Source organism: Polistes fuscatus, unplaced genomic scaffold (assembly GCF_010416935.1).
Source record: "Polistes fuscatus isolate 324 unplaced genomic scaffold, CU_Pfus_HIC Scaffold16, whole genome shotgun sequence".
Classification (NCBI taxonomy): domain Eukaryota; kingdom Metazoa; phylum Arthropoda; class Insecta; order Hymenoptera; family Vespidae; genus Polistes; species Polistes fuscatus.
In genome coordinates, this window is record NW_025113064.1 from 1,336,546 (window position 1) to 1,351,054 (window position 14,509).

General features: G+C 35.1%; 2 protein-coding genes across 2 annotated transcripts in view; one reads left to right on the plus strand and one right to left on the minus strand.

Annotated features, from left to right (window-relative positions):
- Positions 1–12,617, plus strand: part of LOC122514790 (nuclear pore complex protein Nup88) — a 58,156-nt gene extending 45,539 nt beyond the window's left edge. The window contains exons 3-13 of the mRNA XM_043631830.1: positions 9,161–9,274; positions 9,451–9,640; positions 9,765–9,865; positions 9,970–10,162; positions 10,241–10,401; positions 10,508–10,593; positions 10,694–10,941; positions 11,054–11,164; positions 11,265–11,491; positions 11,597–11,845; positions 11,917–12,617. Of these exons, the coding sequence (XP_043487765.1) occupies positions 9,161–9,274; positions 9,451–9,640; positions 9,765–9,865; positions 9,970–10,162; positions 10,241–10,401; positions 10,508–10,593; positions 10,694–10,941; positions 11,054–11,164; positions 11,265–11,491; positions 11,597–11,845; positions 11,917–11,980 (1,744 nt within the window). The 3' untranslated portion in view covers positions 11,981–12,617. The remainder of the gene's footprint in view (positions 1–9,160; positions 9,275–9,450; positions 9,641–9,764; positions 9,866–9,969; positions 10,163–10,240; positions 10,402–10,507; positions 10,594–10,693; positions 10,942–11,053; positions 11,165–11,264; positions 11,492–11,596; positions 11,846–11,916) is intronic.
- On the minus strand, positions 12,010–14,467 carry LOC122514791. The gene is made up of 5 exons (XM_043631831.1): positions 14,315–14,467; positions 14,084–14,192; positions 13,625–13,972; positions 13,221–13,542; positions 12,010–13,114 (listed from the first exon to the last, which is right to left on the minus strand). The coding sequence occupies exons 1-5, from the start codon at positions 14,377–14,379 to the stop codon at positions 12,579–12,581; spliced, it is 1,380 nt and encodes a 459-aa protein (XP_043487766.1). The 5' UTR covers positions 14,380–14,467; the 3' UTR covers positions 12,010–12,578.
- Between the last annotated feature and the right edge of the window lie 42 nt (positions 14,468–14,509).

The following is a 14,509-nucleotide window of genomic DNA, read 5'->3' on the forward strand; positions in this document are numbered from 1 at the left end:
TTATTATTTTTATAATTTTTTATACTTTTTTTTCTGTTCATATCAAAGAAAAATCAATACGTAAAATATTCGGAATTTTCATTCGTCCGTGATCATATCCGTTAAACGTTTGTGAAACGTTAACGCGAAAAGGGGTGGAAGACTCAGTCACGGATTAAGCAAATGGCGGCAATAATAGTGATTATTCGGATTATGATATCAGAGCGAGAACTGGGTTTGCTTGGACTTACCAGGAGCCACTAACTGCCATGCCACCAAATCCTTACTTCAAGACACCGGATTAAAACTATTACCACTTTGCGACCCTCCCTCCCTCCCCCCACACCTCTTCGGTCTTTCCTCTGATTCCAAACGTTACCTTTCGGCTAACTCTTTTACCTCTACTAAATTTCATCGTTTCAAAATCGTTCACATTTCGTATCTAAAAAGTATGATCACTTCGCGATCATTCTAACCATTGTCCTATACTAAAAATAAAAAATCAAATGACGAGTCGAAGAAATAGCAATTAACACAGGATCGATCGATTAACAATTGGGGATAGGTACTAACAAAATTCGATTATAAAATAAATAATAATGAAATATAATTATCAGAAAATGATATAAAAAGTCTATAATATGAATGACATAAAAGATAGGACAAACGTAATCGGTAAACCCGAATGAATCTTTAGCGTTATACAAAAGTCATTTGCTATACTTGCTATGTATATATATTTATACAACCACGGGAATAATCGTTTTAGGAAGTAAGTAGAATCCCTGGTGCATAAGGTAAGTAAGTAAATGTGTTGTAGGAGTAAGTCTCGTCTAGCCTTACCGTCGCGACTCCGCGGCAGTAATTCGACAACGAATTGCGAAACCGGCGCAATTCCACGTGGCAACGGAAGATTGCCGGTTTCTCCTCCTCCTCCTCCTCCGTTGGCTCACGCGGCGCTAATTATTGTTTTAAGGATTACCGTTATGTGTTTATTATGCGACCAGGAGGACCACCTTGCTCTCGCTTGCTTCTAACCATACCCATCTTAATATCCGCTAGAATTCAGCTTCGGTCTCTTACACACAACGAACAACCGGAAACCAACCCCCATTTCTCCATTTCTCCATTTCTCTCTCTTACTCTTTCTCCGTCTTTCTCTCTTTCTTCGGCTATTGCTAAGAGTTGGCCTACGTTTATGAATAATTCTCATCTTTGTTAAGTAGACACTTTTCGGCAAAGCACACACACACACCCCTACCTACTAACTTGAACAACAGCAAACTTCTAATTCTACCGGATTTCAACATCTGATATGATTGCTGTTTTACTCTCATATAAAATATATTTGATTTTAAATATTAAATCTCACCGGGGGGAAAAGTTTTCATGACGATTTATAATAATGTTCCTAATAAAATCTATCCGAAATATATCTGGGCATTCCAAAATGAACACAAGTAACCTTATTAAAAATCCGAATTATTCGTATGAAAATATAATAAGACTTTAATGAATTTAATCGTACAATCTACTAATCGTAAAACAATCGTTTTCTCATATCATCGAGTAAAAGAAAATCTTGTAACACTTGGTATGAGAACGTGCTATGGAATATTTCATGTCAGTCCAACGAACGAGCTAACAGCAGTAACAGCAGCACCAGCAGCAGGATCTCTCATCCCCTCTTCCTAGTAGAAAAGAGAGAAACGACGAGAGAAAAAGAGAAAAAAAAGAGAGAGAGAGAGCTGACTCTCATCGCTATCTGTAGCAGCGTGCTGAGAGTCGAGCTCGTATGTAGTCGAGAGGGGGAAAAGCGTTTATTTAAAAAATGATTTAACCTAATGGTTTTACATATGTAATCCCGATATAAAGCCTCGGCTAATCTCGGGGAGCCACACGCGCTACGCTCGTATATATTCGCTCAGGGTTGATCCGCATACGGGAACGCGAGGAGGACGGACGCGTGCACACCTCCGTCCGCATCCCTCTTCCTATCTTTACGTTCAACACACTGTGCAAACTTTTCTACTAACACTATTCTTCTCTCCCTCGTACATACATAAATAAATACATACATACATACATACATGCATGCATATGTGCGTACAAGTGTACACACATATTCCATCTCGCACCCCTTTTTTTTCCTTTTTTTTTTTGGTTTATTTCTTTTTTTTCTCTCTCTGTTTTGTTTCAACTTTTTTTCGATGAGCAAGCAGTAACGAAAATCAGCGGCTTGCCGCGAGCCACCACCACCACCACCACCACCCACCACCAACGGACTGCTGCTGCTGCTACTGCGACACGCAGTAGTTGTGTTTTCGGAAGGGGTAGCTACCCCCGAGGTATCGGCTGCTGGTTTTGGCTTGTGTTTGCTGAGTCCGAACATAGGGTGCGTGGTAAGCCCAACCTACTAGCACTTCCCCTCCTCCTTCTCCACCTCTAGTGACCGGGGGGATGATTTAGATGCTCCCCGATGATATCCGCGCCTTTTTGAAAAATGTACCTACACCGAAAGCTTGAAAAAAAAGTCTATACCTTCGTTCTATCTCTCTCTCTCTCTTAAATACGCGTGTTACCATACCATCAAGCACCATTTTATCATCATTCCCGACGAGAAACTTTATCGTCGCTCTGAGACCATTTCTCGTTGCTCTTGTTGATCAACCATGTTTCAACGAAACAAATCGAATATCTATTATCTAGGATCAATGTCATCAAACTTCAACGCTAACGTGATTCAACGAATTTAATAAAAAATTTTACATGCATGAAAAATATTAAATGTAAATCCTTTTTATCGTACCATGATGATGATGATAGTCTTGCGGAATGCACATTTGAAAAATATCATTTAAAACCATTTTAAATCGGTCACCCCACTTTACAACACCACCCCTTTACAACAAAAGATAACTATTAAGAATAAAAACTAGAAAGATATGAAAGAAAGTGCAAAAATATATTTAGTTTAATATTCAACGCTATGATGCACTACTACTCGTCTCTCTCTCTCTCGTAATAGTCTATTTTTTATGATCATAAGCGTAAATAATAGGTCGCACGAATGCTTTTCCTCCAAAGTTCTTTTCCGTCGTCCCTTTTATCTTTCACTGCAACGATTCACGTTACCTGTGCACATTACATAAGTTCTGACATGGACAAGAAAGATGCATACATATTCTTGGAAGACTATACACGATATGCTGAGGTGAAAAAAAAAGAAAAAAAAGGAAACGGGAGAATTACACACATACATAAATACGTACACAAAGAAGATATACATGTAAACCTTGGTATTCGTTCGGGGTGCATAACTTGGAAGAAACTTATATACATACTACGTTTGTATAGTACATATATATATGTATATATATACACCTACTACTTAGGATGCTTCTAATCAAAGAATTCCGTCCGTAGCACCGTAGGAAAATTTAAATACGCGTAGCATGTCTTCTCGTCAACGAGATCGTCGTCGTCGTCGTTGTCGTCGTCGTCGTCGTTGTGGACACCACCATCGTGAACGTCTCGTCTCCACCCCCGAAACGAGGAGGAGAATAACGAAATAAAATCCGACTGCGAAAGAGAGACATATGTCGGTTCTTTTAATTACAGTAGTACGTGTGCTACCTTACGTGGACTAACGTGGGCTAACATTGCCACCCTCTTCTACCTCTGCTTTCAACAACCACCCCTTCTACTACCAACACCACCCTTTTTTACTCCCTCTCTCCTTCTCTCTTATCTTTTCTCTCTTTCCTACTTTGACCATTCCACACACACACACACACACACACATAGCTAGGGCACATATATACTTAAATAAGTAAAGACATACATATGTATGCATATATATCCTTTTGTTTGCCGTTTTCCGTCCAGTCATGTCGAGTACCCACCATCGGATCTTCCTACGTTTCTGTTCCGTTCCGTTCCGTTTCGTTCCGTTTCGTCACGTCCGAAGACATAAATTTTCTCCGCGATTCTTTTTCCACCCCATTCTACATTTTCTTTTTCTACTTTCTACATACACATATATATTCGTGTGTACATGAATATATATGTATAGAGAGAGAGACAGAGAGACAAGTAAAGGAAATAGGGGAAGCTCTCGACGTTTTGCGATTCGCGCGTCATTAGCATGGTAAGAATGTAACGTTGGCTTTACGAGATTGCGAAACTTTGTCCTCTTTGGCAAACACATGTACCGAGGTACCTGCTGGAACTCCAGAGATTAGACGTATGAACGTAGGTGTAAAAGGGATGCTCGAAATGTTTAAGAACCCTCGAAAACACGTCTTTCTCTTTCTTATGCTTATTCTTCTTCTTCTTCTTCTTCTTCTTCTTCTTCTCTTATTTGAGTATTCAAATATATGTTTTTTATTCAAACGAATCCTCATTTTCATTCTCAAACATTGTCGAACATTTTCCCTCGTGCACGAATCCGTAACTCGATTATTTAGAATTAAATCCGAAAAGTACGTGACGCGTTTAAGATCAAATATGCATCCCCTAAATCGACGCGAATTTTGTTCAATTAATTATTAACACAAAATTCGATTAATAATACCAAAGTAAAAAGGAACTACGTAACACTGATCAAAGTGTATCGACCAGTTTATTTAATATTATTATGATTCTCATTCAAAGTTGGATGATAAAAAATGAAAAATGCAATAAAAAGAAGAAAGACTTTTCTTGAGAAAGCGGTAATAATTTCTAAAGTAACATAGTTACCGGGTTCTTGAGGAGTCCTTCTAGTATTCTCGTGACTAGAAGGCGTTAGAGAGAATGGAAGTTCGCGACTCACAGTTTCGACCCCGCGGCTTCTGTTGAAGATGCGTCCGTGGTAGAGGGAGAGTGGTGAGGGTTGCCCCATAAAATCGGGATGTTGCGCAAAATATAACGAGCAACGAGCTAACTCTCTCTCTCTCTCTTTCTCTCTCACTTGGTTAGCTGTTGGGCTGACGCTCTTCTCGTAATTCATCCTCTGCTCTCGCTTTGCTTTCGCCTTTCTCTTCCTCGTCCGACGACACCTGCGTCGGCAACTAAGCCCGTTAATTCTCAACGTTGCGTCCCGTTTCCATCCTGGGCATCGGTTTCGTGAAACGCTCTTCCATTTCCCTAAGATCCTTCTAACTAAGATCCTATCTACCTACCTCTCTCTCTCTTTCTCTTTGTGTATTATCTCATCACTATCTTGAAACTTCATTAATTATACCCTAATCATATTATTATCTATACTTATATATTAAAGATCACGAAACATTTGGCTAAAATAATCATTATTTCCATTGGATCCATTTAAGGAGGGATAAATTGTATCACACAAAATTTATGATCGATAAAAGTATTATGAAAAATCTTCAAAATATCATGCGCTTTTATAATTTCCTGTTGGTCGGTAACACTTGGATTCTAATATTTAGTCCTTCGTCGTTGAATAGTATGCGTTACCGTCGTATAACGAGCGTATAAGCAGGCTAACAAGTTATGTCTAATCTATGCATTCGCTTATCATAATGGCTCCTCGTTATATCGTGAGCATAGCTTCGTAAACCCGCCCCCACGACTACCACTCGCCACCCCTTCATCGTCCTCCTCCTTTTCCCTTCCTGCTGCTGTTCCTTTGCGTCACCATCGTCTAAAGTCTTTCGATCCCACCCTTCTTCCCTTTCCTCCTCTCCCTCTCCTCATCCTTCTTCTCGGGTTGCTCGTAATTTTTAAGAAAAATCTAATAAAAATATTCCAAGTTACTGAACGATATTACGGTAGTTGCTATACAGTCACCAACAAGTTAGAATTTAAGCACCCCCGAACGTTCCTACCAGATGGAGGTATCCATCCAAATGATCATTATAAACTGTGTATATATATGTATACTTAAGTATTATACTTGTATTACGAAATTTTATCTGCCACGTGTCAAATAATTTATTCGTTTTACGAATCATGAATAAGTATTATTTTAAGAAAACGAATTAGACATAGATAAATAAAAATTAGAATCCCTCAGCATGAGACAGGACACTGAACTTTTCAACCCTTCGCTAATAAAATGTATTTCTTATTGATTTGAAACTTTACCCCCTTCATAACTTTAACTCAACTTATTGAGTTGAAAAATGAAAAAAAAACACAGTAAAAAGAAAAGAATATTGTTGAAAAAAAAGAAATCGTCAAGTACGAGAATAATAATATCGCTGAACTAGCAACTGAAACTTGCATCGATCCAAGTGTGAAATCAACGAGGGCAAGAAAGAAAGAAAGGAAAAAGAAAAAGAAAGAAAAAAAAATGAGTTTAGAGTCCGAATCCGGTCGCGCGGATGAGCATTAATGGCTTTATAATCTAATGAATTTTTAGGTTAAGCGTAGAGAAGTAACGGTGGTGCTGGTGGTGATGGTGATGGTGGTGGTGGTGGTGGTGGTGGTAGGATCCGGATAGGTTTTTCTCCGAGATTTATTGCCGAGGAAGAAAAGATGAAAAGGTGAACGAAAGAGATGAAAAAGGGAGAAAGAAAAAGATAGACCCCCGAACGCTTGCTTATCTCTCGTTTGCCGGTCGTCTCTGATTTTCTACTCTCTTCTCTCTCTCATGGGAACAATGACGATTACTCATTCTCCCTAATGGTAAAAACGTTTTAATTTAGTTCGATTATCTAGCGATTCGTATAATATTACTGGTTAGACAATTTCTAAAGAATATTATTCCACTTTCTCGTGTCGTAAATCAACAGAAAGAAGAATACTATTCTCGTCTTATTTAAATATTTTTTTCGTATAACTGCACTTAATATTAGCTCGAATACAAACTATGTCTTTGTTTTTATTGTGTTTCAAATCAATAAAGAAACACAAATTTTTTCTTGCTCATTTTTCGTAACAAACCGAACCGTTTTCCGAATGGTTTCAAATTATTTTCGAGAAATAATTGACAATGTGAAGCCGAATTTTTTGAATGATTTTACAAACACTTTGGATTCTAAATATGAAATACAAAAAAAATCAATATAAAAGAGTCATTGAGTTTATCTAATTTAAAAACAACTAAAAGTAGCCATTATTTTTCTCTTATTTCGTAAATCATAATGAAGAAGAAGAAGAAGAAGAAGAAGAAGAAGAAGAAGAAGAATAGAAACAATTGGTCTTATTTCTTTGGCCTTTATCTTTTTTTTTTCTTTTTTTCTAATTGTTCTTCTTCGAGAAAAGAAAGTGAAGGAGAAAAGAAGGAAATAAAAGAAAGAAAAAAAAGAAGGTTGCAACGGAAGCTGCACGATAAACCGACGTACAATGCTAGTGAGGGAAATACGTGGGAAAAATACGTAAAATAAAATTATGCGATACTCTTCTCTCTCTCATTTTCTCTTTATTTCTTTTTTTCCTCTCTCTCTCTCTCCCTATAAGATTCGCTTTGAAGTCGGAGGCCTGTGGCCGGTTCTTTGTACAAATTGCGAGAAAAGCGTCGCGTAAAAAGCTTGCCCACTAGCCGAGGTTAATACGTTTACCTAGGGAAAATTATTTTTAATTTTTCCGGGCCGCCCGTTTCGCCGAAGAGTATGTACGGAGAGGAGAGAAAAAAAAAGAAAGAAAACTAGAAAAAGAGAAAGAGAGATGAAGACTAAGAAGGTGAGACGACAAAAAAAAAAAAAGAAAATACAAATGGAAGGAGAAAAGAATGAGGGGAGGAAGAAACAAACCCTGCCCGCTTAGAGAGGACTATGATGGCAGAATGTACGCCCATTACCATGTAAGAATTTCTTAATTAGATTCGACCACCTGAACGCTCTTTTTATTATTATTATTATTATTATTATTATTATTATCATGTATTTTTTTCCTTTTTCCTTTCTTTCAGCGTGGAATAAAAAAAAAAGGTACAAAAATTGCATCGAATAAATCAAAATAATTAAGCCTGCAAACAAAATTATACGTTCAACTGAATTCGGATTATTATATTGGATTGTCCGACAAAATTACATAACAATTTTTTTATTATTAATTTACTTTATTTTTATTTTCAAATCGGTACGAATTTATTTGGAAAATTCGTGCCGATTCTGTTCAAAGAAAAATCTATAGAATATTCGAAATACAAATTAACGTATAATTATCCGATTAATTCAATATCTATTCTGATGGTAAAAAAATACTGTTACGATAAAAGAAAAAAAAAGAAATTTACGAGAGAAAGAGAGACAAGGTAAGAGGGAGAGAAACTTTCTTTCGAATAGAAGTTGCAACCGATAAGATTGAATTTCTACAAAGAAAGATTTATATCATTTACAATGTAACCGTAAACGAAGCTGTATAATATATATATATATATTCTGATAAAAATCTGAAATTGTGACAAAACGAAGAAAAATTTGCGAGAGGGCCTGAGAGAAAAAATAGAAAAAGAGAGAGAGAGAGAGAGAGAGAGAGTACATGGTAAAAAGGGCGAATAAATCGTTGCATGTGCCTTTGTCAACGAAACGACTGGGTGATGGTGGTCGTGCAAAGGGGTGGTCTGACGCCTCTCTCTCTCTTTCTCTTTCTGTTCCTGGCTTTCACCCGACTCTTACCCTCTCTTTCTCTCTTTCCCTTTATATGCTGCGTACTCTCTCATACTGCTGGTGCGCCGCGTACATTTTTATCAATTATTAAGAACTCTGGCGTACAATGGGTTACGTTGGGTGTCGTAGTGGTGATGGTGTCGTCGGTAGAGTCCTTGATGTTCGTTTGTGACATGGTAGTGTTGGTGACACCTCATATCCACCGAATTTCTCCCTCTCCCTCTCCCTCTCTCTCTCACCCTTTCCCACCCTCCTCCTCCTCCTCCTCCTCCTCCTCTTTTTCCATTTTCTCTCACAGTCTCCTTCTCCTTCCTTCCTATCTCTCTTCCTGCCATGCCACGAACATTAATAACGACCGTGGACTAACCATCGTCAACCCCTTGCCAACCCGTTACCTACCATGTCCAGCCACGGAAAGCGAGAGAATAATAATAAAATACATACATACATGAAACGTAAGCTAGGTACCCAACAGACCAAGCAGAGAACTCTACTCAACAAAATTTGTCCCATGAAAAGTACCAACTTTTGTGTCCGACCTAACATGATTTTCTTTATTTTCCTTCGAGATCTTACTCTTTGATTTTTATTCTTATTTATGAGAAATGATTTTGTTGCAGGAGCCATTGTTTCGGTGACTTCGGTGCGACTACTGAAATTAGGAAAGCAAGATGGCATCCTGGATCAACCAATGATTCACATCTCTTGGTTCTTACTTCTGAGAATATCTTTCGGTAGGTATTTCATATTTTTGCACGATACAATATTTTATAAAAATCAATTTTTCTTTTGTTTTTCTTACACAAAAGTTTGAAATTTTAATATATATTATAAATGTATTCTTGTATGATGAAATGAGGCTTAATTAATCCTATGCATTTTGAATTTAATTGTTCATACTCGTTCGTAGTTTATACGAGTGCGAAATCAATGGTGCACCAAAACTTATTAAAAGCTGGAAAGTAGGACGTAGTCCAATAACTAGCTCGCGATCTAAGGTACCTAATTTTGCATCCCTCGGTGATATGGCTGTGGATTTTGACTTTGCTACTCCAACCCTAAGAAAACCTGAACTTTTTGCCGGTCAAACTATAAATGAGGTAATTAAATACACTCATATGTACATTTTTTTTTAAATAATTACAACAGTAATTACTTAAAGAATTTTTGTTTAAATAAATTGTCTTTCAATTCAAATATCTGTTATTATTATTGTTCTTGCAGGCTAAAAATTCCGTCGATTGGAATCAAATCGAATGGCCCATTCTCGTACTTCGTGGAAATGGGGAGGTTCTAATTGTACGAGAAAATATTCTTTATGATAAGTACGTTCATACATAAATTAAAAGATTCATTCAATATTTATATTTATTTCTATCCTCTCTATAATATAAATTAATTTAAATATATTTATTTTATTATTTTTTAGTCACGACAAGCCTGTAGTTTATGGTTCGTTATCCATGTATCCTGAATCTGATGATAATTACGGAATAGATTCGTGTTCCATAATGTGCATACAAACTACTCCACCGATAGTTGTAATTGCAATGTGTAATGGAAAAATATACCATGCTATATTATTGAAAGAAACAATGGATGAAAACGAGGAGGATAAAAAGGTTCCATTGCATTGCATTGCATGCATTTCCTTGATTTTCTTTTTTGGGTATCTATAAAATGTATATTACAATTTGTAGACCTGGTCGCAGTACGGTTCTTCATACAGTTTACATACACCAGATGATGCACTTTATATCTTTGAGTGTATCGAAATGGAACTTGGGCTATTTTTTACCGACGATGACAAAAAGTACAACTGCCCAATATACGTGCATAACGATAAGGGTAACAAATCCAGGTATTTAATTCGTTTAGTATTTTAATTAGAGATACGTTGATTCGAAACGATTGATTTATTCTAAATCAAAATTTGCAAACTTGTTGCAAATTTGTTTGTTCACCAGATACTTTTGTTCTCACAATGCTGGAATTCATATGGTTAGCCTACCAATGGTATCGCAGTTAGATGATTATGTCAATAATACGAATGGTAAAACATTGTTCAATTATATTTTAATATAAATTCTTTAATAAACTAATGTATCATTTATAATAATTTATTATTTGCTTATTAATATTTTTATTTTTAGAAAAAATAGAAGATAGTTTTTTACCGTCATTATCAAATGAATCGAGTTCGCATTATCTAATTTGCACAAGAACCAAGCATACTGAAATCGACGAGCCCACGCCAATTTTAGGATTTGGTCTAATTCAAGAACCGTGTGTTCTAATCGCGTTACTTCATACCGGTGATGTCGTTTATCTTTCCGTAGTTGATCCTCATTATCTTCCACGTGTCGAACTACCTGAACCTATAGTAACTTCGGCACAGAAAGTAAGTTCAATTATATTTTCATTCTGAATTTTTCGCGATAGTTATACAGAGTTTCTTCTTTTTTTTTCAAATTAAATAAAACTTAATTACAATAAAAATGAATTTGTTAAAGGTGAACAAAGAATCGTTTGACGTGTACATTAAAAATTTATTGAAAAACGAAACATCACAACCAATTACAAAACTTGGAAAACGATCGATGACTTTAAAGGAATGCGTAGAAGTAAGAAATTTTTTAATTACGTTTCGTATATTTTTTTTTCTTTTCGTTTTCTATACGATAAATATATTTAATATAATTTTATATCTGTTGTTGTGTTAAGCTTTTGCTCCACGTTACTCAAATATTTTGCGGTCAACATTTCGTACGACAAGATAAAGCTCGCGAAGAAATAAATAAAAAGATACGAACATTGAAGGCATTGAAAACTCATTTATTGAAAGAAACCGATACTTTAATGGAAACGAAAAAAGAACTTCAACAAACGGCTGAACGTTTGGCTGAACGTTACGAGGATATTAAAGACAAGCAAGAAGAATTAGCACGCAGGTAAATTATTAATTATTTAATTGCACCGATCACTCTAAAAATCTATTTCCTGTTTATTTTGACATATCATATGTAATAATGTATAAAAAAAAAATAATTCTACAGAGCAGAAGAAGTACTGAGATTAGTTAACTACAAGGAACCTTCGATGAGTCCCACCGAAAGAGCTGAAGCTGAAGAATTGAGAAGAATGAACGATAAAATCCAAGATTTACGTGTGCGATTGAAACAATTAAAAAAGAGAGCAGACCAACAATCGATGTTAATGGAAAATACTAAGATTATTGAAAAACAAAAGGAAATAATATTTAGTAAGAATCAAGTGGAAGCCATTCGAGAAAATTTAGCTAAAATGTAAGTATAACTCGTCGTTTACGATCAAAGTACAAATAATATTCTAATAATTCATTTTCATTTGTTAATAGGACTAAGGATATTAAAAATATGGTAGTCCAAGTAAAAAAACTTGAAGAAGAGGTAGGAATGTGATATATCATTAAGTAATGGATACGTTAATGTCATTTTCATTATTAACTGTTATCTTATTAATTCTGTTTTATAAGATGAAATTCACGCTTAAAACTGAAAGAAAAAGAAAGGTACAGTGGGTGATCTATCCACTGTATATATTTCAATTTCAAAATAATTTATTAAATGCTATGTTTTCTTATCTTAAAATTAAAATAATAATATTATAGACTGCAAGAATCCATATTTAAACTTCTATATCATACGTCGACGTATTATTTTACAGAAAGATTGAATACAAATTTAAAATCTATACATTGTTTTAACGTTGTGTCATACATCTCTTATTTAACACCAATATCTTTGTTAACATGTGATGAGTAAAGAAGAAAAAAAAAAGACATGTTTAAATTAATCAATTAGTTCATAAAAAAATAATAAAGTACAAGTTTAATGGATTTTACTATCCATTTTGAAAATATATATTATTTTGGAGAATTTCCATTATTAAATAAGATGTAATCTCTTCTTACTATGTTAACCTGTTGTGCGCTGCTCTAATATCTCTTATATCTTATCCTAATTAATAAGATCTTACAAAGCTAGTTTTTTTGAATGGTCAAGGCACAAAAATATAATGAGACACATCGCTATCTTCCATTGCTTTAGATTGTAATAATTTAATTTCTAATCTCAATTTTTCCTTCTCCATTTCCTGTTTCTTAAGCTCGCTTGCATAACAACTTATTTGTAATTTTAATTTATCTTTCTTAAGTTTTAACATATCAGTCTCATGACGTAACTTTTCCCTTTCTGCTCTAAGAACAGCTAACTGTTCGTGCAACAAATGATGATCCGCTGCATTAGTTAATACAACATCAGTGTTACCAATATCTCCTTTCATAATAGTAGCACATTTTGATTCATTAGTTTCACTTTCATGACTACTATCCATTTCTGCTTCCATGGAAGTTGCTTCCTTCATGATCCAAATTCTTGAATCTGTGCTTTCGTTAAAATCGTCGGGTGATTTTGGCGTTGAATGCGGTGGTGGCGTCGTTGAAGACGTATTCTGTATTTTATGACTAGGAGATGAAGAGTCTTTTGTCATTTTCCCTATATTGCTTGGAGACGTTATAGAATCTATACCTAAAACTGTTTTTAATTCTTTTTGTTACATATACAATACCTATTTTTAATATAAACGACGAGGGTACTTTCAAAACGTGTAAACATCTTATCAAACTTATTAAAAGCATACCTTGAGAACTAGAAGACTGATTATCGTCAACCGTATGTGATAAATGATTACTGCAATAAGTATTAAAATCTCGTTCATCGACAAAAACTGAACCATCGACATTAACGATAGACTCAACTATAACTGACGGATCACCGTCTTCCATTACTAATTCTCCTACTATTTCTCTATTCGTTTCTATTATATCTCCCTCGTTACTTGTTCCCAACAACTTATTATCGGTCGGATCTATTTCATCTACCACTTCTTCTTGAGTCAATTGACCACCATACGAATCATCACCATCGTTTCCTTCACTTACCTCTAACTCAGGCGACAGACCCTGGAAAAAGATTTGTTAATTTCAAATTGAAAGTATAAGATAAGAAAGTATAATTTTATCTCGTTAAATAAAATAATCTTACATCTTGACCCCAGGGTGATTCTTGTTCCTTCTTTATTTTTTTTATCGTCAGTGCAATCTCATCTTCAGATTCCGAACACAATTTCCTTTCCAGTTTAGCACGTTGCAGTTTTTCAATGTCGTGTATCTTTTTAAACAACTGATAGGCTCTTTCAGGAGTAATTTCTTTCTTTTGCTTATTAGCAGCAGCTATATTAAATAAATCCTTAGAACGTAATATTTTGTTGGTACACAAGCGCACATACTCTTTCAATCTTTTACGATCTATGTGCAACCGCATAAGATCTTGTACATCTTGTTTGATCTCGCCACAAAGCTTTCTCTCTTGTGGCAAATTCTTAAACAGTTCCTACAAAATAAATACTCGATAGCAACATTTTGAATCTTATAACATATACTTTTAGTTATCTGTTAATATTTTGGTTTTTTTTAGTCTAATAGAATAATGTTTATTTATTACTTCGGAAATTTCGTGATTATGTTCATTATTGACACTAGTTACTTCCAGCTTAGTCCCATCTTTTGACGCTCTAAGCATAATATGAGCAGGACAATTAGTTCTAATTGATCTAGATGCAGAAATAAAATCATAATATTAATTTATATATATGTACAAATACATGTATATATTTATATTAATATCTTTGGAAAATGAGAAGCATATTATTCTACTAAAGAAAATAGTATTTACAAACTAACTGAGATTGTCTCCTGCCAGCACCACGTGGAAGAAATTTTTGACCACCATAGATGCATGCGTACTTGACTGAATAATATTTTAAACGTTCGCTAATAGGTCTAGCTGTTTTCATATGTGCACCGCTAACAGTTCTACTATCTCTTCTCCAATAATGTACAAGACTGCGTTTAGAGAATTTCTCCAATT